The sequence below is a fragment of the Rhinolophus sinicus genome, chromosome 17 (genome assembly GCF_057876585.1).
Source record: "Rhinolophus sinicus isolate RSI-liver-muscle chromosome 17, RSI-T2T, whole genome shotgun sequence".
NCBI lineage: Eukaryota > Metazoa > Chordata > Mammalia > Chiroptera > Rhinolophidae > Rhinolophus > Rhinolophus sinicus.
Genome location: NC_142517.1, coordinates 152267788 through 152289534, shown reverse-complemented (window position 1 = coordinate 152289534; position 21747 = coordinate 152267788). Strand labels below are relative to the sequence as shown.

Genomic DNA, 21747 nt, shown 5'->3' with positions numbered 1-21747 from the left:
AAAATAAAATATATACTAATTTATTTACATTTTATTTTGAGACTGCTTTTATTGGATTTAAGTTTGCATTTTCCTTTTCACAGTGGCCACCATCACATGAGCCAAGTATCATTAAAAAGTAAGTCACATTAATACAAAATGGAACTCTAATTATACTTAAAATTAAGCCTCAATTACTATTTGTAAATATTGTGGTAGGAAAACTTCATCGGATAACTCTGTTACATTTCTAAAATAATAATCATTATGTAAATGGTTTTGTAAAAAGGTGTCTTAATAATTAGAGAAATTGAAGAAGTATTATATTGTACTTTAATTCATAAAACTAATAATAAAAATCAAGGATTTTAAACTCCTTTTATCTGTATCAGTTACGTAACAATACACTTAGTAAAAAAGAAAGTAAATAAATTGAAATACAGGTATGCAACAAGCATCAGAAGTTATCCATTCTGAATTGCCTGGTATATCAGCTATTATTGTTGTTTTTGTGGCTAGTTTTTGCCACAGAAAAGCTAAATCACATCTAATAGGATCATGATTTAGAGAAGACCTCAATTTTTATTTACCATAATATGATGTCAGAAAGTGTTCGACTTCAAATTCATGACAGATAAAAATTCCATGTTTTAACAGCCATATTTAGTTTGTTTGAGCTGGTGAGCAGATGTAAATGTAATCTGCAATACAATTAAACCTCAGGTCTGATAGCAAGCTGATATTTACTTTTAAGCGCTCTAAAAATTATTTATAAAAGCTGCATAAAAAGAATTCCATAAATGTATTGTGATCTTATTTTAACAATTATTCTACACTACAATGGAAGTACATGCTCAAACAAGACACCTCAGCAGTATTTTAAAGCAGTAACCACCTAGCCAATTTCTGTATGTTCTGTAGTTTTTCTAATCCACTCTCCCTGTGGTTGAGCAAAATCGAATTGCCTCTCACATTTGCAGACAGCTCTGTGAAGGTGATAATAGAGCTGCTCCCTGCTGTCATGAGGCAGGAAATAGGAAAATGGCATATGGGGCTAGAAAGAAAGAAATAAAAAAAAAGGGGGGAAAAAGAAGGAACGAACAAACGAACAAAAAAGAAAAAAAAAAAACTAAATAAGAACAAAAGATTTCAACAAAGAACTATAACCCAATATGCTTTGCAAGTTAATCTCTTTTCAGAATCATTTAGCATATTTAACCATTCATCTGTGTCCTCACTCCAAAAATGCGAATGATTGCTACCAAGTCTTTGGGACAAGTTTTCATTGTCTAAAATATTTGGAACATACAACTCCAGAATATGTCCTGCCACAATGTCTGCAAAACAGAGCTCTTTAACTAGATTTTTAAAATGTGCCAATCCCAAATTCACCATTTTAAAATAAAGGTAATGCTTATTACAATATTAATGAAATGTGTATAGCAGGCTTTTAATATGGTTTAACGTTCCTAAATCTATGAAATAAAAAAAATTAAAGATAAACATTTATGGTTAGACAATAGCTGAGTAATCTCTAAATACCAAGACACACTTACCGACATATACAGTTTTTTTAAGTAAACAGGTTTTTGTGTAATTAAGAATTCTGCTTTAAACAAAATATTTTTATTTAATGTATGTGTACACAGAATGTGGCAGTAGATGTTAATAAAGATAGAATCTACTCTACCTTTCCTTTTACACTCTGAATGGGATCCACAACCACTGCCACAGCTCTCTCTGACAAGGCTTCAAAGCTCTGCTGAGTGTTGATATCCACACCAGAAAGCCAACAACCAAAGCCAGGGTGACTGTGATACCAACCAACAACCATCTCAGGCCTGAAACAAAGAGGGCATTCAGCGGCTCAGAACAAAACAAGTAATACATTTATGATATGAAAAGAAATAACACACTAACAGGGTATAAATTAAGAAGAGATGAAAAACACACAGGTGTGAAAAAGCACCATTAGAAACACTGAAATCAAGCACCATATTATTCAGAAAACATGGAAATGAATAAGTGTGACAAAGGAGTGGTATCATTAAGAGATGCACATTAGCAGTGGTAGATAAGGCTTTCAGTTTTTCACCTTGTTACCACACTTTCTCAGAGCCAGTTTTTACTCTTTCAGCATTCAAGTAAATATCTACTCTTTAACTCCTTAGCTCTGGGAGTTGGATTTTCCAGGCAGAGTACATTTTTAACAATGGACACCAGGATCCACTGTTGTGAAAGGATTAAATATCAATTAAACCAGCAGTAGAACTAGGAACTCAGTCAAAAACCAATTTGCACTGTTCTGCTCAGCTGCTGAGCCTTTTGCTAACATTAATTTTGAAGTTTTTTCCACAGTAGAAGAATTTGAGCAAGAGAATGACAACTATTGAGAGATTTAATCTGAGAGAAAAAACTTGAATATTTAGATTCTGCCTGCCCTGTTTTTAAAACTCATAATGCCTATTAATATAATTAAATATTCAAAATCTTATTCAGTTGAAATTCTCAAATACATGTAACATACAAGCTCTTTCAATTGTAAGTGACTAGAGAGTAACTCCATATGCTAAAGAGAGGGAAGCTACAGCGCAAGCTTACTATGTGATGGCTGAGAATTGTAATACAAAGCAGTTTTCTGATTGGCAAATTTCTTTGATTCTAGATGGAAGAGAGACTAGATAGGTGGGGCATAGCACTGACAGTGATACTGAACATGAACTACATGGCATTTTTTTCTAGGAGAGATATTCATAAACATTCAAAATTTTGAGATATGTTTCTGAAAGTTATTGTCCTTTAAATGATCGTCTAAAATACTTACCTTCCTGTCTGCTTCAACATATCCAACATTTTGGCTTGGAATACTGGATCAACTGCCTCCACACTGACACCCTGGTTTAGAAAGAAAAAATGGTTAGCTTTTATAACTATGAAAAAATCCCACAAAACTTTATATTACAATGTAAATGAACAAAAAGCTACCCAAGAAAACAACCTACATATATTATTTTGAGATGCCAAAATAATTTTATAGGTTTTGATACCTATATTTGATACCTACTCTTGTCATTCAATTATAAACCAAACATCAATAAAGCTTCTAAAATTGACAAGTACCAAACTGCTGTGAGCTAATAAGACAATTTTCAGGATCCTTTAAAAGGTTATGGTTACAGGTGTATATATGTGTATATGAAATACCAAACAACTGAATCAACTATTTTTTGGTTAGGCCTATCTAGACAAGCATACTTCCTAATGCTATCCTTTGATAACTGATAAGCATCTCACCCAAAGTTCTACAACTATTCATCTATTATCATAATCAACAGTTTCAATTCTTTTTATAGTAATGTGAACATTTTGAAGAAGGAAAATAATTTATTAGTTTCCCTGACTTGTTTTGGGAGTGGGTGGGTTGGAAGGGGAGGAAGTTTAGTGCTTCGGTTAGGAGTACTTGGTAGATTAGGTGGCTGGAGGGAAATAAAGACTATTGAATATCAAATATAAAATAGCATTCACAAAAAATTCCCCACTAGAGACAATCTACAGCCAAGTCTTTTAAATGTTGCATTATTTTGCTAGTTCAACCAAAAAAGATTTTAGAACATGGAACTATTAAAAGCATTCATATCATCTCTTCAGTGATAGATCACTGTCATTATAGCTCCCACAAGGCTTTCTTCTAACATCAGGAATTTAAGTCTAATCTACTTAAACAAACCAGTTAACATAAGCACTTTCTTCCCACGAAAACAAACAGTATTTCGAATTCTAATTGAGAATGCATGATCAAGAACAGGGGTATGCAATCTGCTGCCTACAGGCTAAGAATGTTTTGTTTTTCGTTTTTTCATTTTTAAAGGTTGTTAAAAAAACACAAAACAAGAATATGACACAGAGGCATACGTCTTCACAGAAAAAGTTTGCAACCTCTTGGGCCAGAAGAAAAACTTTTTAATTCTACTACACAGAGTGAACAAAGGGATCAAAATCTTCTATTTTATATCGTCAAAAAAGCATTTTCACAGAAATAATGATATTAAAGCTTAAGAACCCTTTATTATAATAGATAAGCACATAAGGACCACATGTAACAAATGTTAATTTTATTATGTATTATATATTCTGACATGAAAAGACAGATACAAATAATAGTCTAAGATTCAAATCTAAATTTTTAGTTAATATGTAGTACATTTCTCTATGTCTACAGTACAAAATAAATATGGATATTCAGGTGGACAAAATCAGCAGAGCCAAATTAATTTACCTCAACAAACTGGTCTATTGAAAAAGTTACATAGTTTTTTATATTTTGTGTTATTTACAAATAAACTGCATTCTGTAGCAATAACTCCATTTAAAATGCTTATTTTACAGATACACACACATATGTTGACTTATTTAAAAAAAATTTGTTTCTCTAGCATCTACTTTATCAAAATAGGAAAAAGCCTCAAACAGAACAAACAGCTTTATAAAAACAATTTCTTTAATTCAGATATTTTATAAGGCTCAGTAAGTGAAAGGTTGCATATTAGAGAAAAAACATCCATCATACAGATATACATATTATATTTTTCTAGGCAAACAGATGAGAAGGATATGTGTGTTGTTTTTTGGAAAGTAGGTGGAATAGTTATTGTTGTTTGTCCATTTTCTTTAAATCTCAACATACACACCTATCTACACAAGTCCAATGCATTAAATAAAATAGCAAAACAAAACAAAAACTTCCAGAAAGAACCATGATTCCAAACAGGTAGAATAGATGACTTCTGAAATCTTTATGAAGTACGTTTCTTCTATTAACAAATTACCATACCAGGGCAATAAGAACTAAAATTTATCAGAGTTTTTTGTTTTTTCAAATTTAGCATTTTGAATAGAAGCTTCAGAGCAATTTATCACCCTGCATAGAGTATTTTCAAAAGGGCCATATTTCAAAATAACTGGAACAAAACATGAGGACTAGATAATGTACGTAAATGAAAATCTAATTATGAAAGTCTCTGAAATCTTTTGAACCAAGTGTTCAAACTAATCAAACTATTTTAGGGTAACTAACTTACAAATCCAGTATGCTATCCCAGTTTAAGCTGAAGTGAAGGTACGAGTAAAGGGATTTAACGTTAGCATCATTCATTTTGTGGGCCTACAGGGAATTCATGATGCATTTAAAACATAAAAAATTTAATTCACTACAACCTAGATTTTTCTATCATTAATCTTATGATGAATTTTTCCTATAGGAAGAGAAAATATAATATGATGAAAGTTATCTTGCATAGGAAAAGAAAAGAGAAAAGAAACACATTTGTTTGCAGGAGGCAACCAGAAAAGTACTCACTGTTCCTGACTGAGGCATAGCAAACACATCTATCACTCTGACGGTGTAATCATCAACAAACTCTCCAAGCATCAGACCCATAACTTCCATTGGAACTCCAGCACGACCATGTTTTAACATCTGTAAGAGGAAGATATGTGGACACAAAGCTTTGAGATCTTTGGTCTTATTTATTTATTTACCTTTAAACTAAGAACCTAATGTCGTTTCAGTGGAAATAAAACACTCTATTTTACAAATGTGCCTAATAGCTTTTGTCTGAAAGGGTTAAGGTGACAAATATTCCAAAGTAAAAGATACACTGAAAGCAACAGTGATCTCTAAAGCAAATAACTCCATTCAATACTTACCTTTAACAGTGCGAGGGAAGAGATATAGACTTGTTCTGCTGTGTCCACTGCTGGAGCATCTGTAGGTGGCCCCTAAAAACAAGCATATCAATTATTATAAACTCAGAGTTTATGAGTCTAAAATTAAAGTTACATGTTACAGAAACTCGCTTGCTTTCAGAGAATTTTGGGAAAACATGTCAAGTACCCTTTTATTCAGGTACAACACACACACAATCAAAACAAGTCTGAAATATTAAATCTATACTAAACAGAGAGAACTTAGTACTCAGGCAAGTATCCAATGGACATCAAGCTTAAATCTTTCAGCACTGTTAACCTACCTCCACTACAAAATATCTATAATGCACCAAATAGCCATGTTTCTTACCACAATGTGAATGTAAAATGCTACTGGAGTAGCGTGAGTAACTGAAAGAGCAATACATACAGCAAATTCTCTGAGCTTGATTTTCAACTAAAGACAGCGTGTAGATTAGGGCTATGGGATCTCTTTGCAGATAGTAGGTGTAGTGGGAGGAGGCGAGCAGAAGACTTCTAATCCCTAGGTGAAAGAGCTGTGAACAACATACACAGTTCCCTTCCCCCTACAAATTTAACACAATTAACCCAGGTGTGAACAAACTGGTTGAAACTGATGCAGCTAACATGAAAATACTTCCACATTCTGAGCACTACCTCTAAAACAAATATTACTATTAATCTTATTACAAGCAAAGGAAAGCACTATGTTTCTCCCTAAGGAGTCTATGTTCGTCAAAAGTAGCAAAACTCTTACTATAGTATTCTGCAGCACATAGAGTCCTTACCCTCAAGATGACTATAATCTTATAAATGTAATTCTGCCCCAACCAGTGGTCACAGAACACTTTTTTTTTAAATACTGGGATGTCTTTTTTTTTTTTTTTTTTAATTAAAATGAGATGTGACTTATAATTGCCAGGTTCAGTTTTGCTTAAAATCCCTTTTCTTTGACAATAATTCTGTTACAAGTTATATAAAAAATATATTAGCTATCCAAATTATGTCAATATTCTATCTCGCCCGTATAGGTTATTTATAAAAATTACACAATTGCTTTACTCATTACGTTTCACACTTACAGCTCTATGTGTCTGTGTGCTTCTTCTGGTCTATTTACATGCTAAATTCTGTGATTTTTCTTGGTTTTGTTGAAAAGCTCATTAATATTTACTGGAAGCATTAACTATAAAAGGTTCTATAATATGTTTTCTCTAAATACAAGAACCATACAAAAACTACCTTTGTTTCCTTATGTACAAAGTTGTAAGAAAAATCAAATTTTATTTTAATAATAAATGTCGGATAATAAATTTACAAACCTACTGAATTCTTTATCTATTATAACCCAATGCAACTTTATTGCTTGCCTTTCAAATACATATGAATCTCAGAATGAAAACTCTAAGGTAAGGCACAGTGCTATCTACCACACCAAAACATTTGCTGAGGTCATCTTATACAACATAATAATTTTGTTGATATGATCATTTTATTCCTCTAAGAAAGTTAAGAAAATTTAAGAAGAAAGGTGAGGACAGTAGGAAAATGTAGTGAGAGGTTTTGAGGAAGTAATACTTTAAGGTCAGGATAGTGAACGCTGTATAAAAATTATTTCCTGGATCCAGAGCAACTTAAAAAAACGCATATGGAGAAAGAATTTAAACTGGTATCTAGACTATAGTTATTAATATTTAGCCTTTCTCAACTTCTCAGAAAATACTAAGAAAAAACAAATAAACAGGGAAATACATCACACCATCGCCAAAATGCATTACTGACAAAGTCCAGAAACTATTTCTGACACAAAGAAGAAACACTGTTTTTGTTCAACATTGTATATAACCAGTATCTAGCAAAGTGCCTGGCACGTAATAATAAGGGAACTCGATAAGTATTGGTTGAAAAAGAATGAATGAATAAATTGAGGTACTGCAAGCCAATGGGACAGAAAGGAAAAACACTCACCATTTATTCTGTGAGAGAGAACAAGTCATATGTAAACAGATGTGAAGATTCTTAGCTCCTCTCACTAGTTTCTGGTGACTCAGAAACATACTATCAGAAAACCATGCAGCTGTTTCTCTACTGTATGGGTGCTGGTTTTAGAGACAGCAGCCAGTGATATTTCCTATTGCCCCACTCATTCCATGACTACTCTTGTTTCTTGATCTAGTCAGACTAAATTTTCCAGAAAACTTAGGAACAAGCACAGAAGGATTTGTAGTAGTGAACTGCAGAAAGGAAGGAAGGACAGAAGGGAAGGGAGGAACAGAGGAAGGGAGGAAGGAAAAAGAGTAACCCATGGAAAACACTGTCTATGGGACAGCTGAGACGGTAAGGACCTCTGCTGGAAGTGAGTGTCTGAATCTGAGGCTATCGTTTTTCTCCATGTTCACCTGTTCAGAATAGCACACACCCAGTCAATGACGGAGAAGAAAACCCCATGTAAAGACCCTGGAAATTGAGCTAAGACATCTAAGAGCTTATATAGCTATAGATCAAAGATGACCCGAGATCAAACAAATGTGGGGCTGTGGACAATTGACATATATTATCTTCTGGCCAACATTCCTGGGGAATATAAATAACTAGGTCCCAAAAAGGCAGATATTATCCAAGTAACTATACATAAGGCAATGGAGAGAAATGAAATATGCGAAATCCTTTATATTACATATAGGAGGAGAAAAAAAGATCTGTTCAAGTGTTTACTTTGACTATTATAGAAATATGGATTAAAGAGTTTTGAACTACTTTAAAATAACCATGATAAACATTAAAACTGAATGTACACCTTGGCAAATCACTGGAGAATAAAAAGCAAACACAAATAACACTGACAATAAAAAAAAAGTAGGTCACCAAGAAGGGAGTGAAACAAAAATAGCAAACAATATAAGGTAAGATCAATTCTACTGTGATAGAAAAATATAAATAAATGAATTAAAGTCCCTTGTTAAAAGTCTCCCATAATGGGTTTAAAATGGATAGTCATGTATATGCTGCTTACAAATAACAAAACAAAAAGATTGGTGAGATTTGTCAATCAATGATATACCGACTTCTTCTTGTAAAAGAAGCCACAATAGTCACTATGTTTTACTCACCCTGCCTTTCTTCAGTGATGAATTACATAAATAGATTTTGCACTATTAAACGACCTTTGTACTTCTGGGATAAACTGTTCAAGTTTCATTTACTACTTTTTTTTACTTACGGTTTTTGTTTCCCTGTTCATAAGTGAGATTCTGGCATTTTCTTTTTGCTGTTAAACTTGTCAAGTTTTGATACCATTATGCTAAATTTATAAAACAAACTGAGAAGTTTCATTATTTCCCACTTTCTATGTTCTAATAATATTTATATATACTAAATTATCTATGTCTTAAAAATTTGGAAGAATTCATTAGTAAAATATTTGTCTCTGAAGCTGACTTTGGAGCTTTAATTGTTGTAACTTTTTCAGTGGTATTAATAAATTCAGATTATTAATAAATTATATGTCGAGACTAGATGGACTATTACGTTATTTCAGATAATTCATTTGGTTTAGATTTCAAATCACCATAGAATTGAACATATTCTATTTTAATTTCTAATTGTTTAATACTAAAAATATGTAAAACTAAACTTGTTCTCCCCATCACATTATCACCCAGAAAGATTAATGATTTACATTAAAAAAATCAAATCATAAAAACTATGCTAATAATATTGAAGGGAACACTTCCTAATCCATTCTATGATCCACCATTACCCTGATACTAAAGTTAGACAAACACAGAACAAGAAAAGAAAGCTAGAGACCAGTATGTTTTCTGAACACTGGTGCAAAAATCCTCAACAAAACACTAGTAAACAGAACTCATCAGCATATTAAAAGGATTATACACATAACCAAGCAGTATGTATGCCTGCAATGCAAGCATGGTTCAACGCACAAAACTGACCAATGAAATACACCACATCAATAGGATGAAGAGGAAAAAAATGTACATGATCATCTCAACTGATTCAAAAAAAGCCTTTGACAAAACTGAACACACTTTCATGATAAAAACACTCAACAAACTAGAAATGGAAGGAAACTACCTCAACAAAATAAGCCATATATGAAAAACACATAATATTTCATGGTAAAAGACTGAAAGCATTTCCTCTAAGATCAGGAACACAGTAAGGGTGCCTGCTTTCACCACTTCTATTCAACATAGTACTGAAAGTGCTAGCCAAAGTAATTGGACAAGAAAAAGAAATAAAGCGCATGTCAATTGAAAACAAAGAAGTAAAATTACCTCTGCAGATGATCTTATATATAGAAAACCCTAAAGATTGCACTAAAAAACATATTAGAATAATTAAATTCAGCAAAATAGCAGGCTACAAAATCAGCACACAAAAATCAGTTGCCTTTCTATATACAAACAACCAACAATCTGAAAAGGAAATTACAAAAACAATTCCATTTACAATAATATCAAAAAGAACAAAATCCTTAGGAATTAACTTAAACAAGGAGGTAAAAGACCTGTACAATGTAAACTACAAGGCACTGCTGCAAAAAGTTAAAGAAGACATAAACAAATGAAAACACACCTCATGTTAATAGATTCAAAGACTTAATATTGTTAAAATGTCAATATTATCGAAGGCAAACTATAGTTTCAATTCAATCCCTATCAAAACCCCAATGTTTTTGGTAGAAATAGAAAAAAACTCATCCTAAAACTCATATGGATTTTCAAGTGACCCTGAATAACCAAAACAATTCTGAAAAAGAACAAAATTAGAGTACTCAGACTTCCTGATTTCAAAACTTATTACAAAGCTACAGTAATCAAAACAGTGTGATAATGGCACAAAGACAGACATATAGATCAATGGAATAGAACAAGAACACAGCAATAAATCCTCACATATACAATCAAACAATTGTTAAGAAGATGCCAAAACCATTCAATGGGAAAAGGATAGTCCTTTACAACAAACGGTGCTAGAAAAACTAGATGTCCACATGCAAAAGGATGAAGCTGGAACCTTAGCTAATACCAAACAATAATTAACTCAAAATGGATCAAGCACCTAAATGTTAAGACCTAAAACAATAAAAGAAGAAAACACAGGACAAAAGCTTCATAATATTGATTTGGCAATGATTTCTTGGATATGACACCAACGGCAAAAGTAACAAACGAAAAAGTAGATACTCTGGACTTTATGAAAACTAAAAAATTTTGTGCATCAAAATTTTACTGTCAGAAGAGTAAAAAGACAACCCACTAAAAGGGAGAAAATATCTGCAAATTACCTATCTGGAAATTATAGAGAACTCCTAAAACAAAACAAACCTGACCAAACAACTTGATTCAAAATCGGCATTTTTTTGAACAGACATTTCTCCAAAGAAGATACACAAATGCCCAACAAGTACACAAAAAGATGCTCAACATCACTAATCATTAGGGAAATGCAAACCAAAACTCTCTCTCTCTCTCTCTCTCTCTCTCTCTCTCTCTCTCTGTATACATATATATGTGTGTATGTGTATATGTATATGTGTGTGTATGTATATATACATACACACACATATACATATACACATACACACATATATAATCTATCTCTGATCTGGGTGAGGAACCACATTCTAGGTACAAACCCAACTGAACAAAGAAAACAATATAAAGCTGACAACATAATCTGAAATTTCTGAACACTGAAAAAAAAAAAGAAAAAGAAAAAATACCTAAAAAAGTAGTTACCCCATTTATGATAAAACAAAATCAATACACAAGTCAACAAAATACTAAAACATTAATGGAAACATGGGCAAAAAAATAAATTAATTACATAACAAACACTTGATGAAATAAATATGAAAATTGTCCAACCTCACTATGAAATAAATATGAAAAACATCCAACCTCACTAGTTGACCTTCTATAATTAAGAAATGCCAATTAACACATTAATTGTTGTTGTTTTTCTTTAATATCAAACAAGCTTTACAATGCCCAATTTTGGAAGAGGGTACAATAAAAGAGACACTCTCACCACTGTTGGTGGGGATGTGAACTGGTATAATCTATCAGAAAAGCAACTAAGCAATGTGTATCAAGAGTCTTACAAGTGCACAAACTTCCTGACCTACTTTTGCACTCCTAGAAATAAATATTTAAGTAAATAAGCAGAGATATTTGCATGAACCAGGGCGTTCATGGTAGTTCTTTTTTAAATAATGCAAATAAACCTAGGAACAAAATAACCAATAATTAAAGAATATTGTTGAACGCTCCTTTCTCTGAGATATCTGATGACAGTAACCATCTTAATCGGCAATGTTACCATCAGTTAAAAGTATGCCAGCCTGCTGCTATACTGAATATTTTAAATTTCCAATCTTGAAGGAATCCTCTAACTTAAAAATAAAGCTAAGACCAAGAAGATGGCTGCTACGTACATTCACACAGAGGCAGACTGCTATCCCTTTTTGGGGGCTATGGTAGTAACGGAGGTAAATCAGGAATTAACTCATAAGACAATCACATAGACTTCAATGTTTACCAGTGTAAAGCATTTTAGAGCTAAAGCACCGAAGAATACAGCCTTTTTTTGGCCAGTTCTTAACTGTGTGTAAGGGATTCCACTTCAGAAAGTTCTACTCTGAAACTCTGAGCTATCAGTGTGGAAAAGTGACTTAAAATCATGATATACAGGAAAGGCTCAAAAGAACTTGATGTAGCTTGGAAAAGATTCAAGGTACAAAACAGCTATCTTCAAATATATGAAAAACTTTGAGACCAAGTTCCAACGAAGTTCTCAAAGTGCAGTTCCGGAACCAGTTGCAGCATCAGCATCATCTGGGATTTTGTTAGAATTCACATTTTTACTGAATTAGAAATTCTGGGGGCAAAGCCCAGAAATCGGGATTTAAAAAAAGCCCTCCAGGTGATTCTGATGCTTGCTAAACTTTGAGAACCACTGATTTGGGCTATATAGTTTGTAGACCTATGGCTAACGGGATGAAGCTATGGGGTGATTTAATTTGGGTTCAATATAAGAAAAATCTTGTATTGGTCCAAGCTGTCTAAAGAAGAGTTAAAGTAAATGAGTTCCTCGTAATTGGAGTTATTCAAACGTAAGTGTTCAAATGTATGAAATGGTATAGAAGGGATTCAAACATTCGGCGTCTGATTAAATCAGGACGTGTTTTTAGGTTCCTTCCTAACTTACTAATGCTATCAATCACCATACTGTCTCCCATGTGAGACATCTCAAATTGAACATCTTCAAAAATCAAACTCACCATGTTTCTCTATAAACTAATTTTCCCAACTTATAATAATTCTAGTTAATTATCTTGAATCTCAAACTAGAAACCTAGGCAAAATTTTCGTTGCTTCTCCTTCAATTCTTATATTGAACACATCATGAAGTTTTAGCACTTCTTTGTTATTTTCAATGTGACAGTGGTTTCAAAAATACTCACTTTTGGGGAAAGAGTTTCAATAAAATACGATCCAAAGAGTTCACTCCTAGTCAAGTAAGTTTAGAATATACTGTATATCCATTCTACCCCTCAAATTTATGATGCATGCTAGAATACTAAAGCTCTAAGAAAAATCCTGGAATGGAAAAAAATCTGTTTATCTTTATTTAACCTCATGTTCTACGAATCATTCCATGGCCACGTGATCTTCTCAGAGAAAATCTGGAGCTTGTTTTACAGACTGAAATAATTTATCATTTTTTCAAATGTGAGGGAGTGATCAATCCCAGGTTTCATCCAAATAATACTTAAGGGTAATGAAGTAATGGGCACAGAGAGTCCCAGCACTGGGGTGCTACTCAGCAAAAGAGACAAAACAATGGTTTTTATCCCTCACCCACAGAAAGTTTCCAAGTACCTTTATCTAGCTCTGCCCTCATATCTCAAATTTACAATCCTATGATTTCAAGAGAAAAAAAAGATTTCACAGGTAGAAACTGATAGAAACTTTTTAGACTTAACTATTCTTAGGCTATGTTTATATTTAACTAAAATAGAAAAACGGTGATCACATGTAATGACAAATTCTACACGTCCCATGCATGGGATGAATAAAAAGCTGAATAAGTGTACAGAATTTAATTACTTCAATCATCTTTCATTTACTGAGAACTTATTATGCTTAAGAAACTAAGCTAAATGCTGGGCAAAGTAAGGTGAAAACTGTATGATATAAACCAAATGAAAATATTTTTTGAATTTTTAAAATTGGCCTAGGTTGTTACTATTATAAAAAATAAATAATGGAGACAATGTTTTCTTTCTGGTGCTTAATCAACAGCATAGCTCTAAAATTATCAGCTTATATAGTGGGTGAACTATTCAAGTTAATTCTACTAACCTTATAACAACTATTTTACCATCATAATAAAGTACAGAAAGTCATTTTCTTGAAGATTGAACATGATGTAACTTAAACTTCAAGGTCCTTTAATAACAACTGTTAAAATAACTGAAGGTAGCAGTATAACTAACGTGGTATTAAGCAAAAAATAAAATAAAATAAAAAACTAAAGAAAACTGGTATTTCACACAGTGCCACTATAAAGTAGAAACACCCACATCACTGACAACAGATAAGCAAAATAAGAAACATCTGAATATTCTGCAACTTTTATAGTCTACTGTTATAATAGAAACTTAAGTGAATGTTACAATTTGAAAATTGGAATACACACTGCTGTAAAAAAATGGAACTAAATGCTATTGAAATAATCATTGAAATAACTATTGAAATAATTACTTTTGCTATATAATTTCTCAATACTTCATTCCTATAGGCAACTTTGAAAGCACTTAAGTAAATCTGACTCTTATTAAAATAAGTTCATTTTAAAAGGGGAGGGAAACCCCATTCCTTTAAGATTATAAGTCAGCTATCTAATAGAACTGTGGGGTAAACAGGTAAGCCACAGGCACAAGCAGTGCAACTGACGTTTACATATATATGAAAATCTACTCAACTGGTGATATAATACCTATTATGGACTCTACAAAGACATGAAACTTATCTCTGCACAATGAGTTCTGATCTGCCACATTTAGTAAAAGAGAAATTATTATCTAGGTCCACAAATTTTAAATGTAGTTAAATTAAATGAGATATGGGTTGGGTTTTTTGTTGTTGTTTTTTTTCCATTTAGAAGGTTAAAATCTGATCTAGCATAAAAAGCTGTGACTTTTACTTGGGCAACCCTTGTTGACTAAGTGTTAAAAAAAAGGCATTTGCCATTATAACAAGATAAAAACTAACGCCTCAAAGTGTTACCTACTCAGGCCTTTTAACAAATTTGTTAACACATATTAGTTATATTACTCCACCTTTCTCTTAGTGTGAACTGGTATCAATTATTTAGCCAATTTTATTATGTTATTAAAATACCTGCTGATTAAACATGAACCAAAGTGTCACTTGAAAGAAATGTAAAATAAAGAGTATCAATGAACTTCAACAGTCCAAAAATATTTAGAAATACAAAGTTATCTTAGAAAATGACATAAAACATTTCAAATTTGTAAAAAAGTTGTTGTAGGAGTAAATATTACATAGGACTTACTTTCATAATTGCTATTAAAAGGTGTCTATTTGGTCCTGCATTATAGGATTATGTTAAATGTCTATTAAAATATGTATTTTCAGCAAAGAGAAAATAAACTTTATAAACAAATAAAGGTGACTATTTTTAAAAATAAAATAAAACATAAACATATAATATATTGAATAGCTGACAAAAAAAAAAATTCCTTATTTATGGCATCCAATATAATCCTTAATTGCCAAAAAATTTAAAATTTTTATGTAACTAGCACCTTCAGTTTCCTCAATTAAAAATCCCTTAAAAACAACAACAAAACTGAACACAAAATAAGTGAATTCAAACATATACAAATAAGTAGCACTGTATTGTTTATCTCTTATCTGAAAGGTAAGAAACAACCTTTTAATACTTTAATTTTGTGAGTATTAAACAACTAGTGTGAAAAACAAGCTGCATGTAAACTATTTCTACTGCCTGAGCTTCAATGACTAGCTGAGGCAACCTGTTATAGGAGGTGTTAATTGGCAATAGGAGTACAAGTCAGAAGTATGTTCCCCATAGTCCTAACCCAGCAAGGCTAGGTCATTAAAGTGGAAATGAATTCTTTCATGTCGACTTAACCCTTTCAATGCATGATTTTAGCTGTTTCCTCTCAATTAATTTTTAAAACTTGTTACTTTTTAGAGTTTAAAAAAATGTTCCAAAAAAAGGTCCTTTAGCTGACATTTCCAATGAGTATATTATTCAGAACAGAGCAAATTAAGTGCAATGTATTACTGCAGCTCTCCCTTATGAAAAACATAAACTAATTGTATTTGCTTATTTTAACATGAAAAGAAGATACAGGATACACTGTTTAGATATAGCTTGGAACCATTTAGTCACATAGAGTTTTGATTTACATTTCTGTTTAAGGATCCAACTACTGTCCCATGATGATAATTTAATCACCTTAACATTGGAATATAGTAGTACTACCCTTTTCCCCCGAAAATAAGACCTAGCCGGACAATCAGTGCTAATGCGCCTTTTGGAGCAAAAATTAATATAAGACCTGGTATCATATTATATTATATTATATTATATTAATTATATTATCTAAGACCCGGTCTTATATTTTAGTAAAGTAAAACTGGGTCTTATATTAATTTTTGCCCCAAGAGACGCATTAGAGCTGATTGTCCAGCTAGGTCTTATTTTCGGGGAAACAGTAATTTTTTTATTCTATTCCCATAATGTGTCCATACAAGAATCCCCAATATAAAAATGTTTTGAAATGTATATAAGTTAAACATTTTTCTAATTATATTTCATTATTCTGATAAGGTGCACAGTCACAGCATATCCTGATGACTGGTTGCCAAAAAGCCAAAATTCCTTTTATGGAGTGATCTCAGGTTTCCAGATGGCACATTAATTCTTAAAAAAAAAAAAAAAAGACAAAAATAAGAAAAATAAGAATGGAAATGTCAAAATAATGATGCACTGCTTCTGAAATGCTATATTTATAAATGCTAATATTCCCATATATTTTAAAACATTATAGGCATTTAAACTAAAACTCAATTATATAAATAATATTCTAAATAGTACAATTAAAAAATTAACATACATATGCTGCATCTTTCATCTCGGAGTAATCTTATAAGTATTTCTTTAATAAAAATATCAGAGTAAGAACCAAACATTACAACAATATGCTTATTAGAAATTTGATCAGTGAGGGCTTAGATAATAATGGGCAATATAATGGTTCAAGGATGTCAAAAAATGGGAATTATACTGTATTCCTACACCCTATTCTATATCCCCTTCCATATCTCACCCATTCCTTCTTTCAAGTCTTCCAATTATTTGACAAATTCAGTCCCTGCTTCTCTGAAAACTTTCTTTCCCTTCACCTACTGAGCTCCTCCAATAGAGCAAACCTAAGTGGCTGCTGTGGAGCTAATATTTTAAGAATATAAAAGTTTCAGTGGAGAACTGGCAGTGGGATGAGGCAATGTAATAGAATGGAAAAAGGGGAGATGACACCATTACCTGGTTATAAAGACATCAGATCAAAGCAACATAGCTAGTGGCCTAGTGCACAGTGACCAACTGTGACACTTCTTTAAGACTACTCTTGATAGTCACTTTGAAACAATTTTCACCTACTTAAAAATGAGTATGTATGTGTGTGTGAAATATGCCATAAGCACCAATCACGTTAGACATCCATGAAATCTGTCTCACCAGAATAGGAACTGACCATCTCCCCAAACTGGGTGACTTTCATTCTGCCCCACAATGCTTGGCTACCTTTGTTATGAAGAATCACCATTTACAAGGATCGGTTAGGCAAATTTCAGAAACCTTAAGATAACCACAGATGTTTAGGAGTGACTAAAACACACTATCTTTTATAACTGGAAATAGGACCCCAGTATCAAGCATCACCTTGAATGTCCTACAACGGAACATTAAGGTGTCAGAACTGTTCCATAATAGGCCCTATCACTGGCTTTGGCTTTTAAGTTCTTCAGTCACAGGTGGCCTCTTTTTCTTTTCCACTGTTCAACTACAGTACTATTTACTTATGTATTTAAATTATAAAACATGTAAAATATAGTCAGCCACAAATGAACTGGTTATTATGGGAAGCATTCATTATTCATTAGTTAGCCCACCTTCTAAATTATACTATGCAAAGCCAACTATGGAACGGCACACATGTATACAGAATGCATGTTTTTATTTATTCACTCAACAACCACAGACCTGAGAGCTCAATTGCCATGTACTGGCTACATGAAGGTAGACAGGCCCCTGCCCTTAAAAGGTTTACAAACAAGAAGGCAGACAAGAAAGAGAAAAACTGTAAATGTAACACAGTAGATTAAGTGCAAAAGTAGAGGCATGTATACAGGGCACAGAAGTCAGAGCAATCTATTTGATAAAAATCTTCCCTTATGCTAAGAATTGAAGACTATGCAGAACTTTTCCAAGCAAAAAAAGACAGAAGGGAGTGATGGGTAAAGGAATTCCAAGAAAAGAAAATTACACATTTAAAGGCACAGAGACAGGAAATAGCAATTGTCCCGCACATTACCATTCAAAGCTTTTTTAAAAAATGGGCTGACTACAGCAGGGACTCTTAAGAAGTCAAATAATGAGTTAAACTGTTTCAATTTCAATGGGTGTTTTTCTGAGCATGTGACTTTTTTATAAAGTCAACTTTAAAAGAAGTGCTTTTTCTTACGCACTTTTGCCTTTATGAAAAATATTCAGCACTTTAGAATATAAATCAAACATTTTAGAGTGCTCTGAATGCTTAAAAGAAATACATTTATAAGACAATAAAGGAGATGAGGGTTTTTCCATACACAGTGTTGTCTTACAGTAATATGTAGTGATTCTTCGGTTTATCGTTTTTTTACCAAAATTATATCTGACTCCTAGGCCAGGGTGATTTCCTTTTAACATATAGTTCTCAGAACAAACTATCCTTTCAACAAATAATATAAAAAGCTGATTATCTGACATCCAAGCAATGGGTATCACTGGAAGAGAAGACAGTTCAAGTCTGGGATTAGCTGGATCACTGATCAAAGGAGCTGAAGGTTAAGTGGATGCTACTGTGATCAGCTGTTAGACACTAAGCAGCCCTGAAAGCCAGGCTCTAGAGGTGTGAACAGAGAATACTAATAACCTTGCTTGTTTGAGTATAATCTTGCTTTTATATTTTTCAAATACATTACATTTGCATCTTGTGTTATATTTTTCAAATATGTTATTTATCTCACCTAGTGAAAGAAGACAAAGGAACAATAATATATAGAAAAAAGAGCACCATGCAGAGGAGAGGGAATGCAAAAAAAAAAAAGGTGACTATGGGCCTGGCTAGAAGAAAAAAAAAAGAAGACTTGGGAAAGCTCTGCATGCCACACACTATGACATACACTAGGTATATGATGAATGAATTAGATGGGGGGGCTAGTCCTTAATATCTGTCTCCAAATTTCTCCTTTAAATGAAGGAGATGAATGATGAATGAATTAGATGGGGGGCTAGTCTTATATGTAAAAGACAGATAATACAAATATAAAAATGAGTATATAATTGTAACTTGGATTTGGTACCAAAATAACAGGAAAGGGAATAAGCCTCGGGGACATAATAAAAACAAGGCCGGGCCAGCCCGGTGGCTCAGGCGATTAGAGCTCCACGCTCCTAACTCCGAAGGCTGCCTGTTCGATTCCCACGTGGGCCAGTGGGCTCTCAACCACAAGGTTGCCAGTTCGATTCCTCGAATGCCGCAAGGGATGGTGGGCAGCGGCCCCTGCAACTAAGATTGAACACGGCACCTTGAGCTGAGCAGCCACTGAGCTCCCAGAGGGCTCAGTTGGTTGGAGCACGTCCTCTCAACCACAAGCTTGCCAGTTCGACTCCCGCAAGTGATGGTGGGCTGTGCCCCCTGCAACTAGCAACAGCAACTGGGCCTGGAGCTGAGCTGCGCCCTCCACAACTAAGACTGAAAGGACAACAACTTGAAGCTGAACGGCACCCTCCACAACTAAGAGTTAAAGGATGACAACTTGACTTGGGAAAAACAAAAACAAAATACAAGGCCTTCTTTTCAAAAAGACTCCTCAGAAAGCAAATAAGCGATGAACATGTAAGCCAGTGGTTCTTAACTCTGTTTATTCTTCAGAATCACCTGGAGAGCCTAAACAATTCTGATGCATGGGCCCACCCTCATATTCTGATTTAAATTGCTCAGGGGTGAAGCCCAGGAATCTTTTTTATATTTTAGCATCCAAGTGATTCTCAAGTACAGCCAAAGTTGAGAACCATTAATGTAAACTTATAAAGCAAAGGATTTAATTACTGTGAGATTAATGAAATGATTGGGGTGAGTTTTGCCCAGCCAGCCGGGAAGGAATTTCAGAGTCTAGAGCCAATTGCCAAATGTATATACAGAGGTTTTACAAAGTGTCATATCAGTATGAAATAAGGAGAAATTAACCAGGTTTGAAGACAGCATGTGTGGTGACTACTGCCATCCACCAAGTATTTCTGGTCTTTCTCTCCAGCACATAATAGAACTGTACTTTCTTGACTGACCTCTTAAAAGTTAGATGTGAGCATGTGCCTTGCTTTAATCAATGAAACAGAAGCAGAGGTGACCTGTGATGTTCAGTCAAAGCTTTCTGTTAAGAGCCAGTGCTCAGTGACAGTATTCTCTCAGCTTGCATCCCAGAGTAAGGATGATACCATAGAAAACACACCCAGCTGACCCATGACAGACAGCATGAATGAAGGAAAAAAAGCTTTGTAGTTTTAAGTCTTAAGATTAGGAATTGTTCCTGAATCATAACCCAGCCTCCCTGGATGACACACCATTGAAGACTTCTGGGGGAAGGGGATTATTTCAGCAGTCTGGAAGAAAAATAAGTAATAATTCATTAGACAAACAATGGAGGCAAAGCGCACTCATTTAGAGAGAGTGCCTTACACAAAGTCCTAAATGAATGAGCAGAGTGACATGCGACACTCGAGGAATTACAAAAATAGTATAATATGGCTAACTTAGGATATGAAAAGATTGGAGCAAGAGATGAAGCTGGGAAGAGACAAATCATGAAGGATGGAAAATCCAGACAGATCAACTCATAAAAGGGCCAAAGGGGCTATTCCATAAAGTGGTTCACATACTAGTGTTCAACCTTCTTTCTACCCTCGTATGTCTAAGTAATAAGACACTCTCACCAGTAACAACGGCATGCTACTCCTACACGTGTCATTTTAGGAAGCTCCCAGTTAGTTCAGATCATGTCCTTCAAAGAGATGGTCCTCCCCTCCCTGTTTCAAGAATCATTACACTTTGGCCTGAGGACTGTAATTTTTATCCTACAGTGAATATGACTGAGGCCTTATGAAGGATGTTTAAATAAATAATCAGTTCCACATTTTAAAAAGGACTCTGACATTTCTGGTGGTAGGAAGATTTAATAAGAGAGATTGGTGACAAGGCGGGTCCAGAAAAAGATTATATAAAGGCCTGAATTAAGCAGAGGCAACAACAGAAGTTTAGAAATATATTCAAGACTTTTAGGAAGTAGACGTCATAAAATAATACTTGGGGAGTAATTATGTGGAGGAAATCGAGAAGTACACAGTGGTTACATGTTTTGCCTAGAGCAGCTGGGTAAACATCAATACCATTAGTCAAGATAGGAAATACCTTCAGGTCATATCCCAAATCTCCAGAATCTGACTGCTTCTTATCACCTACATACATTGTGGCACTCTGGTGATAACTATAAACCTTACATGGAAATGAAATCCATTTATACCTCATTCTAACTAATTATGTTTTTACTCTTACTAAAAATGATATGAGATCTCCTTTCCTTCCTATTACCTTGATTAATCAAGACCTGACAAATTTGAACCTGAAAGTTCACA

The 21747-nt window shown here is 33.6% G+C and overlaps 1 protein-coding gene across 1 annotated transcript in view; it reads right to left on the bottom strand.

The window, feature by feature from the left end:
* The window catches only part of PSMD14 (proteasome 26S subunit, non-ATPase 14), an 81166-nt gene that overhangs the window by 35542 nt on the left and 23877 nt on the right, over window positions 1–21747 (bottom strand). Inside the window, exons 4-7 of the mRNA XM_019727278.3 lie at window positions 5686–5757; window positions 5336–5455; window positions 2804–2874; window positions 1670–1820 (exon numbers count right to left, since the gene is read on the bottom strand). Coding sequence (XP_019582837.1) covers window positions 1670–1820; window positions 2804–2874; window positions 5336–5455; window positions 5686–5757 — 414 coding nt within the window. The remainder of the gene's footprint in view (window positions 1–1669; window positions 1821–2803; window positions 2875–5335; window positions 5456–5685; window positions 5758–21747) is intronic.